The following is a 13,680-nucleotide window of genomic DNA, read 5'->3' as shown; positions in this document are numbered from 1 at the left end:
TGGCTACAATAACTTATCACCAGTGTGGAGTGAATGAGTGAAGCTCTGTAAAGCATCTTTCAGTCTTTAATAATAATGTATCAGTTCTATATAGCACTTTTGTTGACACTCAGATGTAAAAGCATTTTCAAGACCCAAAATCCAGCCAAATTTGAAGTGTTTAATTTGCAGGGAACAAATTTTTAGCAAAGATACAACCTGCTGAGGCATTAGCAAACGAGGAGAGAGGCTGTTTCCTATTGGCCTCTCTCTTCTGTTTCTCTTCTGCTTCTCTTGTTTGTCTTCTGTGTTTGGTTTGGTTGATTCTGACCAGTTAGGTTCCCCACAACATTTCCTCATTGTTGCCAAGGTGATTTCACTCAGGATCGTTTGCTAATGCCTGAAATGTGTGCGCATCTTTTCATAGTGAATTTTATGCCTGTTTGAGGGCTGGAAAATGTGTTTAATATTTCAAAAAGAAAAACATCACCTTTTTATATATTTAACACGAAAGGTATACAGTACTGCAAAATTTGACAACTAAAATTTCAATTTTAAATTCTGGTAAATTTCTTTTTAATTTTTTAGCCCTGAAAAATAGTTTGTTGTTTTAAATCTGATGAAACAAAATATCTTGGATTCTGGAGCCCTAAACCACAAGAGCCGTCGCCTCTCAGGGGCTTCAAACACTGACGGGAGGGTTTTAACTCAGATATTAACTGACACAGAGAGATTGTCATTTTAAATTGATTTATTTAATAATTTGAAATAAGGGAGCACATCTTTACAGTATTTACATGGACCATAATCCAGTGATGAACAAACTAATAACTATAACACATCATGTTTGACAGTGGATAATCTACACTTCAGTGATATTCTCTGCAGATTAGACAATAAATACAGGTGATATATTCATTCACAAGAAGAGCACAAAACCAGGTGCAACACATAAAAATATCTGGGATGTGATGCAGATTAGAGTTCAGTTTATAAACTGTACTTCTGCTCTGATTTCTGAAAGCTCTTATAAACTCATTGTGGTGAATAATTAGGATGTTCTGAATGCATAAGGTAAGTGAGGAATAACTTTGGACCACTGCAAACCTTTTAAAATGAACTAGTTCTGTTTTTCACATTTTTAGAACAGTAAAAATTAGGTACAGAGACTTTAGCCAGAGGTGGGTAGTACTCAGTTACATTTACTCGAGTAACTTTTTAAAGGAATTGTACTTTTTAGAGTACGTTTCTAGTAGCATACTTTTACTCCTACGTAATATTTCTATTGAAGTAACGGTACTCTTGACTAGTACTTTTCTCAAATACTTTTTTACTTTTACTTGGTAATTTCTTGGACCACTACTTTGTACTTCTACTTGAGTAATATATAGTACAGTGTAACGGTACTCTTACTTGAGTAAAAGTTGTTGTTCCTCTTCTCACTGTGAGCTTTATGAAATGATCTCAACATTTGTTTCTTGCAGCTCCTTCAGACATGATTTAGTTTGTCTCATTTTTGTTCCTACCCTTTGAAAATACCACATTTTGAGCATTATTTACTGTTTAGTCCTTCAAATTACATTAACTTCAAATTATAAATCATGTGTTACATCTCGACTGTTACTCTTTAAGTTACTCTTACTTTTAGTATTTTTCCTAAAATACTTTTTTTATGCTTACTTGACTAATTTCTTAGACCACTACTTTGTACTTCTACTAAAGTAATATTAATTTAAACATTATTCTTGATTCTCAATTTTTGGCTACTCTCCCACCTCTGCCTTTAACCAAGATTTTGGTCTATGGCCCTGACAGTTCACAGTATTTTTGAATATTGATGTAGTGCTGTCACAATATTAAAATTTCAAAGTATTTCGATAGGAATAGACTCGATACCGACACCATGATGATAATAAGTGTTTTTTTTTATTTAGACAATAGAATGTGATTTTCAGCATTAAATTGTAGTACTTTTTTTCTATTCCCATGTGTCCTTATATCTGTGTACTCCCTCAGTGTCCAGTAGGTTCATAGTGGTCCATGGGTGTACACTAGTCTATGTGTCTTATAATTGTGAAAGATACAGCTCAACATCATTCTAAAGATATTCAGGAAAGGTTCATTTCTGTCCTGTGAATGTGACTTTTTTAGTATCAATACTGATCAAATGAGGATCTAGATTTGATACTAGTTTTAGTATTGATTAGTGTCTGATTTTCCATACTTTTGACCCATGTATATTTGGCGTACACAGGTGAGTTTTGGTCGATACAGATGTGTTTCTTGCTGGTTCATCTTCATTGAGCACATCTCTGTATATTTTGTTGTATTGTAGTTTTATGTCACGTGTGTCCTTTACAAAAGTGCATGTCCTCCTCGTGGTCACAGTCCTGGCACAGCACAGAGCAGCACCAGTGAAACTTACACTCGCATTTGGACCGGAGCCGAACCCTCGCCGTGTCGTAGCCGCGCCCACAGCACATGACATCACAGCCCTCCACGCCACGGGACGTACGGTTACACACACGCCCAGCAGTGCCCAGAGAACCTAAGGACAGAGGGGGGAAATTAAATCCATTTATGAAGACTGCAATATGTCTTGATACTTTGCAGCTGACGTCATTAACATTCCCTGGGGGTGTGATGCTAACTGTAGGCACTGCTCTGACTGAAGCTTTGTTATTCAAATTAAACTTTAATCTAAGCTTTGTTCTCAATATAACCTGAACATAAATAACTGACTTTGAAGAACTGAGCTGGAACAGGAACTAGAGCAAGTGGGCTAATTTGTGCTGTTAAACAAGTCTCTGAAATAACATGCTAGCTAGCGTTAGCCAGCAAGTTTTTCAGTGAGTCACTCACCTTTTTGTTGAAAATCAAACTCCTCAGCAGAATCATGAATGCTCGATTGATCACAGGCTCCTGAAAATCTGCTAAAATGCATTTGTTCTGGAGTTTTCAGACTATATTAAAACATGTATGCATTGTGTCACCATGGTAACAGCTGAACATTCCTCCATAGATATACATGCAAAACCCCACAGGGTGATGTCACTGCAAAGTATCTATTATAGTTGAGAATGAATCTTGTTATGAATAGGTCACATTCACATTCGAGAATTTTATGTTGTCATAATCTCAGATGGAGGGTGGGGCCTATATAACTCTTAGCGAATCACCATTTCTGAAAGAACTCTCCCAACTTTCCACAAATGTCGAACCATGTTGTTAATAGTTTGACACTGAATCCACAAACTTGTCATATTAATCTTATGGCTTAATGTCCTTTCAACTGACAACAATCACATCTCTGAGGTTGAATAATGCCACCACTTTCTGTAGCTATTATGAAAGAATAGTTTCACTTTAATTTATAGAAACTGACAGAGAAGATGTTGAACTTTGTGCCAGTTTTCGTTTCCTGTGATTACAGAGATATTGACCATAAACCAGGTCCACACAGCTGCAGTCTGACAGTTACACAGAGAACTCCACCTGAGGATCTGATCTGTCTCCAGCTCAGTGTCCAGTAGGTTCATAGTGGTCCATGGGTGTATACTAGTCGAAGCGTCTTATACTTGTGAAAGATACAGCTCAAGATCATTCTAAAGATATTCAGGAAAGGTTCATTTTTGTCATTCATTTTAGTCTATGTCATTCATTTTAGTATTGACATCTGCTCAAATGAGTATCTAGTTTTGATACTAAAACTAGTATCAATTAGTATCTGATTTTCGATACTTTTGACAACGCAAGTCTTGAGTACCTCGCTGGACAGTAGTGGAAGTACTGTCCTTCGTAGTATTAGTATGACAGTGCAGGTGAAATGGATCTGTACAGTCTAGAGTTTGAGATGTGTCAGTAATGAAGAGCTGTAGACAGAGGAGCTCTCACTCTGTCCTTCCACACCAACTCCTCTCCTCCCTTTCTCTCTCATTTCTCTGTCTTTCCTCACTCTCCTCTCTACCTCTCTCGCTGTCTTCTCACTTTCTCCCTCTCCCCTCTTCTCTCACACTCTCTCTCCCCTCCCTCTCTCCCTCTTTCACTCTCACCACTCTCCTCCCTGTCTCTCACCTCTATTTCTCTCTCCCTTTCCTTGCTCTCTCTCCTCGCTCTCTTCTATCATTCTCTTTCTCCCTCTTCTCTTTTCCTCCCTCATCACTCTCCTCCCTCTCTCCCTCCCCCCTCCCTCTCTCTCTCTTCTCATCTCCTCGTGTATCTTGAGTCATTTTGTTGTCTGGATCTTCTGGCATCAGACCACTTTTCTTTTGACTGCTCTCAATCAGACTGACCTTGAGTTTTGACCCTCACCTCAGAGCGAGAGAGTCACTGGTTCAATTCCCAAACCGTGAGGTGTGCTCATATAGACTAATTAATCAGACCATAGCCAGCCCGCCCCAACTTTTTACGGTAACTACTCCTAAAATTCTTCCTGTGCATTTGACCCATCCTTCAGTGTCTCTGAGTTAAACCTGTCAGGAGCAGTGGGACATACCTTGGTCTAGTCTTGGTCAGGACCACCTCAGCTGTAGGATTTTACTTATTGTGCATGTTTTGGGTTGATGGGAAAAACGGAGGAAGCACAGGGAGAACATGGAAACTCCACACATAAAGGCCCAAGCGTTGAACCCAGAACCTTCTTGTTGTGAGGCAAGATTGCTAGCTCCTCAGCCACCTTGCCACTGTATAGTGATCTCAAATCTGCACTTGCCACTGCGCTCCAAATAGGAAGTGATCATGGGCGCGCTTCCGGCTCCATCGACTCTGGCTCCAATTAACTTTCTATTAAAAAAACGTCACCCCTCTCTCTGTAACTGCACATTTTGGTTTTAAAATGTTCATATTAACCCGCTCTACATGATCCTGGAATTTTTATTTTGCCATTTTGTCGGTAAATCATGATATGAACATTAACAACAGACAAATCAGCCGCCTTCTTTCCCCGAGGTCGTTCCCTCTAGCATTAGCAACTGGAGCCGAACGCTATGGGTGACGTCACGCTCGCTTAGTCCGCTTCTTTATACAGTCTGTGGTCTGTATGCGAGTCGCGCTCCTCTCCCTCCCCGTCGCTGTATCTGATATGAGCTCACAGATACAGACGAGCATAGTACAGGTGAGTCTAGGAGAGGAATGCCATGTTGACTCTGCCTCGACGTTTGGGCCTGACTCAGGTATTTGTGGAGACGAGCGAAGATGAGCGACTGACGACAGACGAGACTTACACTGAGGAGAGAGACACACACACATGCAGACACATACTCGCACTCACTGAACATGTGTGACGAAGGAGAACTGGTCCAAACCATTATGAAGATGGTGGAAATGACCTTTGACCTGTTCTGGATCATAAAGGCCACCCATTTCCAAAGTCCACAGCACTACAGGAACCCACCCAAGTTTCACACTATTCACAAGAGGAACACACAAGTAATGAAAGTAGTCTTAGTACCAACTTACTGGTATATAAACAAAAACAAGTAAAGTTCTTCCCTCTCCCTCCTGTCCTTTTTCTGTAACTTTACTTTAACTTCTTTCTTCTCCTCTCCTGTCTCCCCATCTCTCCTCTCTGTAATATTCATGTCTTTGCCCTCCTCCTCTCTCTCCTCTTTCCTTGCCCCTCTCTGTTTTCTTTCTGTCTCCCTCTGTGTCTCCTCCTCTCTTTTCCTTTCCCTCTCTTTCGCCTCCCCTCCATTTCTGTAATATTTGTGTCTTGGGACTCTTCCTTTCCTCTCCCCTTCTCTTTCTCTCCCTCTCCTTCTCTGTCTATAATCTTCTCTCTCTCCTCCCTCTCTTTCACCCTCCCTCCTCCTCGCCCTCTCTCTGTAATGTTCATGTCTTGAGAGCTCTCTCCCTCTCTCTGTCCCCCCTTCCCCTCTGTCCTCCCTTTCCTCCTATCCCTCTCACTGTAATATTCTTGTCTTGAGCCCTCCCTCTCTCTCCCTCCCTCCCTTTGTCTCTCCTTCTCTCCTCTCTTTCTCTGTAATAGTCCTGTCTTCTGAACGTCCTCTCTGTCTCTCTCTCTCTCCCTCCCTCCCTCCCCCTCTCCATCCCCCTCTTTCTCTCTCTGTAATATTGGTGTCTTGCGACCCTCCCTCCTTCCTTCCCTCCTTCCTTCCTTCCCTCTCTCCGCTCTTATCTCTTTCTCTCTCTGTAATATTACTGTCTTGAGGCGCAGTGTGATTGATGGAGACAGGGCCTCCTTCAGTTTCACTCTAAACTCTAAACTGTGACGGCTCCAAAACCACAGACACCTGATCCTCCACGAGACGCTTTAACCCACATCTGTGCAGGCTACAGAGCAGTGCGCCAGATGCCCTCCCATCCTCCCCCTATATCCCTGTGTATCAGATGCCCTCCCGTCCTCAACAATGTTCACTGACAATGGAAACTTTGATTTAGGGGGAGTAGTTGTAGCAATCGCTCTCCCCTCGCTCCTTCTGTGTGGAGTTTGCATGTTCTCCAAGTGTCTGGGGACTCCGGTTTCCTCCATCAAATCAAAACATGCAGAATAGGTCAAATCCTCCAGCTGAGGTAGTCCTGATAAAGACTAGACCGAGATTTGGAGATGTGTCCCAATGCCCCTGACAGGTTTAACCCAGAGACACTGAAGGATGAGTCAAATGCAGAGGACACAATAAAAGCGATCAGTGACTGTGGGAGCAATATGCAGTAGTAGTAGTAGTAGTCTGTACCTGACTCTGTGTCACGTACGCAGTAGTCTGGACTCTCCTCCAGATACACCAGGTCATGTTTGCTGGGCCTCCTGAGTTCCTGGCCCCTGCGTTGGCCTGTGGGAGACCCTGCGGAGGAGTCCTGGTTGATTGACAGGTGCACGGCGCGTCTGTACTTTCTCATGAGGTGGTCCCCGGTTCGTCTGAAGTCTGAGAGTGCGAGCCAACAGGTCCTGAGTGTGCACGAGCCACTGACGCCATGACATTTACACTGCAGAGACAGGAAGCGCCGCACGGCCTGCAGAGGATATCAGGGTTTATACAGTACTATCAAATACACTACACACAGATTTGAATCGATACTAAAACTCTAGATACTCGTTTGAAGTCATTTGAACAGTTTAAACAGGAAGCACACAGCACAACACAGAACACAATGAGAATACAGTTTATACAGTATTAGAATCCAATCTAGATACTCATTTGGACTCATTTGAGCTAAAAAATATGACATCTTATTCAGTGTAACTTCTCCACTCTCAATTTGAATCACCAAAGACCAGTATACCTCTCTGACCAGCTCCAATCTCATTATATAAGGCTATTTTCTGATCCATGTTATAATGTTGTTTCATCATCACAAACAGGACTGGAGTTGTGTTTTACTATAGAGATGCCTGGGTTGACTTCCAAACCAGGCTGGAAAAAAATCTATTTATTGTGGAGCAGTTAGGGTGTTGTATGCAGGGACTAAAATCACCAAGAAAGTACTACCATTTAATGTTGAAAATCACTTTCTGTTGTCGAGTGCTTTTATTATCAACGTGGTATCAGAATCGGTGTCGAGTATAAATATAGTAATAACAGTAAAACCTTTCGTCCGGCTCTGTTGTTGTGCAGATTCATTGCGGCTCGAGCGTCTCTCTGTCTCCTCTCTCGCTCGTCTACAAACATCTGGCTGAACTTCACTGCGTGGTCCACGTGATCCGAGCAGCCGCCCCAGTCGAACACGCCCCTGTCATCACGGGAACGACCCTTCTTACCGGGGTCACAGGAGCACGAGTCCAGCGACCCCTGGCTGCAGGCGCGCGCCACAGAGTGCACCACCCCCGCGGAGGAGATGGAGTAGAGGAAGGCCACCTCACGAGACCCTGGACACAGAGAAAAGTACATTTGATTTGTATTGATACTTTGTAGCGACATCAATAAGTAAGATAATAAGGGAACACTTTTATAACTGGTTAAAAGCTCAAAAAAGTACATTTTACATAACATGTCCCCTCTCCTGATCCTAAGGGACAAGAGCAGAGGAGCAGAGAGGAGCAGAGAGGAGCAGGGAGGAGCAGGGAGGAGCAGAGAGGAGAAGAGGATTAAAGGAGAGGAGCAGAGGATTAAAGGGGGAGGAGCAGAGATGAGCAGAGGATTAAAGGAGATGAAGAGAGGATTAAAGGAGAGGAGGAGCAGAAGATTAAAGGGGGAGGAGCAGAGAGGAGCAGAGGATTAAAGGAGAGAAGCAGAGACGAGCAGACGATTAAAGGGGGAGGAGCAGAGAGGAGCAGAGGGGAGCAGGGGATTAAAGGAGAGGAGCAAAGGATTAAAGAAGAGGAGCAAAGGATTAAAGGAGAGGAGCAGAGGATTAAAGGGGGAGGAGCAGAGAGGAGCAGAGGATTAAAGGGGAGGAGCAGAGAGGAGGAGAGGATTAAAGGAGAGGAGCAGAGGATTAAAGGGGAAGAGCAGAGAGGAGCAGAGGATTAAAGGAGAGGAGCACAGAGGAGCAGAGGATTAAAGGAGAGGAGCAGACAGGAGCAGACAGGAGGAAAGGATTAAAGGAGAGGAGAGGAGCAGACAGGAGGAGAGGATTAAAGGAGAGGAGCAGAGAGCAGCAGAGGATTAAAGGAGAGGAGCAGAGAGGAGGAGAGGATTAAAGGAGAGGAGCAGAGGATTAAAGGAGAGGAGCAGAGAGCAGCAGAGGATTAAAGGAGAGGTTAAACTGGATCTTGGGAGAGCTGTATCTCCTCTGTCACATGATCAAGTCTGATTTGAACTTTGGGAGGGACGTTTGAGAACAAATGACATGTTGTTTTACTTCTCCTGATACAACAGACTGTATCAGCCACTAATAAATGTGAGATGTGCTCGTCAATGTCTGGGTTGAGGTTCAAGTCGATTTAACACAAACACCTCTTTATATCCTCACTTGTTTTTCTGTCAACTGGATTTGGTTGGTTTTCACATTAGGGTTAAGAGACCCTTTATTGTCCCCGTAGGAAAATGTGTCCTTTGCATTTGACCCATTCTTTAATGCCGTTGGGGTTTAACCTGTGAGGAGCAGTGGGACCCATCTCCAGATCTGTTACACTGCCAGAACCTTCTTGATGTGAGTAAAACCATGCAGATTAACAATTTTGGACTCAATTTTGGTACTTGCATAGCACAACTTAAGTAGAATCAAATCAATACAGTTATCCCTCGCTATATATCGCGGTTCAACTTTCACGGCCTCGCTGTTTCGTGGATTGTGCATACTTTTTTTTTTTTTTTTTTTACAGTGTATGAACGTGCATTGTGTTCTGCGTCCTGATTGGCTAAGGGACTGTAGACCATTGTCCATCAGTCTCCTCTGTGCCGTGTCTCCTGTACAGTACAGAATGTGTTCAGACAAATCTCCATAAATGTATCGCAGTGTGACTCTGAAGTGCTGTATGTTTGCAAGTTTTCTCCCTGACAGAACACACGATGTCGATGAAACGTTCTGCACCGACAAATTTCAGAAACACTTTGGACTTAAAAGTGTTTCTCTGCATGGAGAGGCGCCTCTGTGGATACCACTGGAGCAGAGACACGTGAACAACACATTTAAAGTGATCATCGAGGAAGACGGATATAATCTATGAAGGTCTGAACTTTGACAGTGTTTAAAGAGAGAAATGTGAGAAAATGTTTATGCCCATCTGAGAAAAGTGTATAAAGTGTGTGGGGAGGGGTTTTACAGCTTAAAACATATAATAATTGTAAAAAATAAAGCTGACTACTTCGCGGGTTATTTGTAGAACGTAACCCCCGCGATAAACGAGGGACGACTGTATAGATATATAAAACACATTTTTCAAACTAAAATCAAATAAAAATGTCTTTCCATCTTGCTGTGATCATACCGTCCAAAAGATAGTTACTTGTGATGCCTTACCGCGCAGCAGCAGCCTCCCGAACAGGTTGTGGTCGTTAGTGGTATTGCAGTTCCAGCGGTTTGTCCTGAACTGGTGCTGACATTCCTGGATCCAGTCGCTCACTCCGGCTCCGATCACCTTCATCACGCCCGGGAACTGTCGACACATCTGCCTCTGTCTGTTCACCAAACCCGGAACGTGATCACAGACCAGCCGAGAGCCCAGCGACCCCATGAACCTGAGGAGAGGAAGAGTCAGGAGTCCAACCCGCAACCTCCTACACACACACGCACACACAAATACACACAGGGTAACCACTCTGCCACAGTCACACAGGGAGAACATGCAAACTCCACTCGCAGATCAGGAGTCTAACCCACAACCTCCTAATTCACAAGTGGTACTGAGTTTATGCGCTTAGTGTTAGTGTACAGGTCAGACTATCAAAAATCAAAACTTAAAGCTACACTATGTAACTTTCTTGGCATGTCACCTGTATGATTCCATGGAAATAAGTTAAAACCATACTTTGGAACATTCTTCATGGAGATGGATGTGTTTTATGCCATACTGTGGAAGATTATAGACAAAGGAACAACATTACCATAGAAATAAGCAAGAGGAGGCCAGATAAGAGTCAGGTTTGTGGAGATGCAAGCCCGCTCGCAGTAAGGACACATGTTTTTCAGCGCAATAAACACACACGCACAAAGGGTAAAAAACTGTGGCTTTAATACAGACAAAAGCAAGATTAAATCAAGGCTAACTTTAGAATTAATTTAGAAACACATTTTTATTTTTAAAGGTGCACTGTGTAACTTTTCTGGTAGAGGGTTGGCCACCTGCCTGTATGAACGAGGGATTACATTTATCTATCTCCATAGAAACAAGCAGGTAAAGTCACCAGGGCAAGTTGTTTTTCAAGGTTTTTGGCCATAAAAACACCAACACCTATAATTAAACAAATGCAAACTGAATGTTTAAAAGGCCTGTATTATGTTTTATGATCTATGTTCAAATGTTTCCTCATCACAAACAGACCTGGAGTTGTGTTTTGTTTAATTCACACATGTTTAACACACAAACCCCGCATATTTAGGTTCTTCTCCTAAACACCACCTCGTGATGTCATGTGGTGATGCAGGAAGTGTTCCACTGTGTTTTTAAACTCCAGATACATTCACTAGAATCATTTGGATCATTTCTACTTTGGACTTGCCAATCTCTACTGAACAAAAGGTAAAAGGAGCTCTTAACTTGAAAACAACCACTTCATGACATCACAAGGTGGAACGGAGCATTTTGAGCTTTGGAGATGTAACAGACTAATAATAAAGTGTTACTCAAACATGTGTGAATGAAACAAAACACAACTATGTTTTTGATGAATAACAACACAAAAGTGGCTTAAAACTCACAAGAATCCATTTTGCGTAATATAGAACCTTTAATGCCATGCTGTGGAACTTTTGAGCCAAAGCAATGATGCTCCATAGAGAGAAAGAGCAGAAAGAAGAGAGGAGAGAGAAAGGATTATGTTTGAGACAGCTGTGGTTTCAGGACCAGAGAAAGTGATTGAGTTTCTCTTGTTTTCACTGCCGCCGTGCCTTTGAGCCAGACACTTGACACCAGACTGCCCTGAGGTTCTATTCCCTGTGTTTGGTCTGAGTCACTGGCTCTGATGCAGTTCTACAAAAATAACCCAATGCAATTTCAGGTCGTAGATCCAAAAATGTAAAACAGATGTAGAATTTTGTGCAAGAAAGAAATAGAATAAAAGACAAATTGATTCAATTTTGAAAAAGTTAAGGGGTATAGAAAAATAAATAACTTCTTAAAGATATATTCAAATGAGTGAGATACATTTTAGTAGTACAGGACTTGGTGAAAAGTTAAGATTTTGAATTACAACTATTTTGAAGGTTGCATTTAATTTAAAGGGGCTTTGGTTGGCAGTCGGAGCCTAATTCGCACAAGTTTGTCTCATTTAAAGATTCAAAATTATTCTTGAAAATTGGTGTCTGAAAACTCTTCCTTGTGAAGACATGAGGCTGTGAATCTTGGGATATCTCTGGACTATTGGAATGAAATAAGACGACAATACAATTATAATTAGTTTTTTTTCTATTCTTTTTTTATTTGACATATTTTTTATTTGGTCTCCCTTTGGTTTATGTCTTGCAAAGTGAACTTCTCAGCTGTGAAATAATAATAACAGCAGCAGTACAAAGTAGTAAAAAGTTTATTTGATTTAATGCAATAAAATTCTTCTTTAAAAATCGTGTGTGAAAATGACAAAGACAGTATGAAAACGACAATGTTCCTTCATTCAGACAAGCTGCTGTGAATCTGGGTGTTTGAAATACAAGAAATATTAACTACAGATTATATCATTTAAGAAAATAAGAAGAAAGTCATTTTTTAAAAACATTTTGCTTCATGCCTTGCAAGGTGAATTTCTCAAATGTGAAATAGTTATAACAGCAGTAGTACAGGTAGTAGTAGTGGCAGTGGTGGTAGTAGTAGTAGTAGTAGTAGTAGTGGTGGTGGTAGTTGGCCAATTTGTAATAGCAGCAGCAGTAGCAAGTAGTGGTGATAGTGGTAGTTGTTGTAGTTGTAGTATTAGTAGTAGTTGTTGCAGTTGTAGTATTAGTAGTAGTTGTTGTTGCAGTTGTAGTATTAGTAGTAGTTGTTGTTGCAGTTGTAGTATTAGTAGTAGTTGTTGTTGCAGTTGTAGTATTAGTAGTAGTTGTTGCAGTTGTAGGAGTAGTAGTAGTAGTACCTGCTATAGTGGCTAATTTGTAATAACAGCAGCAGTAGCAGGTAGTGGTAGTAGTAGAGTTCACTTGATTTAATGCAATACAAATACTCTTAAACAAAGTGGTCTGAAAAGTACAAAAACACAGTATGAAAGTGTTCCCTTATTAAGACATGCTGCTGTGAATCTTGGACCGTCTCTGGTCTATTGAAAAACAAGAAATAGGCCTATGAATTACAGATTATATAATTTAAGCAAATAAGAAAATTTGATTAAAATAAGTTATAGTGTGTCTGTACAAATATTCCACTGACTTAAGACTTTTTGGAGTATTTTATTTGAAAGAGAGAAAAAGTTTCGGGCAGTTACACATTTGTTTAGTCAAGTTTGTACATTTTATTATTACATAGTTTTTGTTTTTGTGGGAGGCTTTCTTCACCAGCCCCCCGCCACTATGAAAGTGTAGTATAGTAGTACATGTAGTAGTAATAATAACAGCTGCAGTAGAAATAGTGAGTAAGTTGCAGTATTGGTAGTAGCAGAAGAAGTAATCGTAGTAGTAGTATAAAGTAGAAGTAGTATAAAGTAACTCACCACCAGGACGCGTCCACTTTCACCGTGAGCCAGCACACTTCCACAGACAGCAGCAAACATAATCCACATAAGTTCATATTAACGGGTCCTCACGGGTCCGGGCGCAGCATTTCCACGGGCGAAGAGTCTGCAGTGACCCGGGGGAGAGAGCCCTCAGAGCGGCGTGAAGTGAGCGGACGGTCCGGGGGAGTGGAGCGGCGGAGAGGAGTGCGCGCGGGTCATTTTACGCAGCGGAGAGCGGAGTGGAGCGGTGGAGACGCGGTGGAGGTGCGGTTTTGCGCGGAGGGAGGATCTGTTCGGGCGGGTTTGGCTCGTCTCGTCTGTGGGTTTGACAGGAGCTTTGGAGAGCGGCCAAACAGCGGAGCAACACGGGGAAGGGACGCGAACAAGCCGGGTCCAGCGAGAGCGAGGTGGGGGGGACCGTGCGTAAAGAGGGAGAGACTTAAACACTGAAAAACTGTTGACGCACAGGACAAATTACGCGGGCACTGTAGCGCACACGTTACAATAT

General features: G+C 42.1%; 1 protein-coding gene across 1 annotated transcript; it reads right to left on the bottom strand.

Moving 5' to 3' along the window:
* Positions 1 to 1,054: 1,054 nt before the first annotated feature.
* Positions 1,055 to 13,369, bottom strand: wnt2 (wingless-type MMTV integration site family member 2). The gene is made up of 5 exons (XM_033968144.2): positions 13,170 to 13,369; positions 9,838 to 10,055; positions 7,524 to 7,801; positions 6,672 to 6,948; positions 1,055 to 2,527 (listed from the first exon to the last, which is right to left on the bottom strand). Exons 1-5 carry the CDS (start codon positions 13,244 to 13,246, stop codon positions 2,322 to 2,324), a joined length of 1,056 nt encoding a protein of 351 aa, XP_033824035.1. The 5' UTR covers positions 13,247 to 13,369; the 3' UTR covers positions 1,055 to 2,321.
* Positions 13,370 to 13,680: the final 311 nt, after the last annotated feature.

The sequence above is a fragment of the Periophthalmus magnuspinnatus genome, chromosome 6, assembly GCF_009829125.3.
Source record: "Periophthalmus magnuspinnatus isolate fPerMag1 chromosome 6, fPerMag1.2.pri, whole genome shotgun sequence".
Lineage (NCBI taxonomy): Eukaryota > Metazoa > Chordata > Actinopteri > Gobiiformes > Gobiidae > Periophthalmus > Periophthalmus magnuspinnatus.
Note: the sequence above shows the minus strand (reverse complement) of the source record. Positions and strands in the feature narration are given on the sequence as shown.

Excerpts from the sequence above, each read along its gene's own strand:
- wnt2 (XM_033968144.2), bottom strand. The coding sequence starts at position 13,246 with ATGAACTTATGTGGATTATGTTTGCTGCTGTCTGTGGAAGTGTGCTGG. Across the intron at positions 7,802-9,837 it reads CGGGAGGCTGCTGCTGCGCG|GGTCTCGTGAGGTGGCCTTC; the intron begins GTAAGGCATCAC and ends CTCTGTGTCCAG. Across the intron at positions 2,528-6,671 it reads CGTACGTGACACAGAGTCAG|GTTCTCTGGGCACTGCTGGG; the intron begins GTACAGACTACT and ends CTCTGTCCTTAG.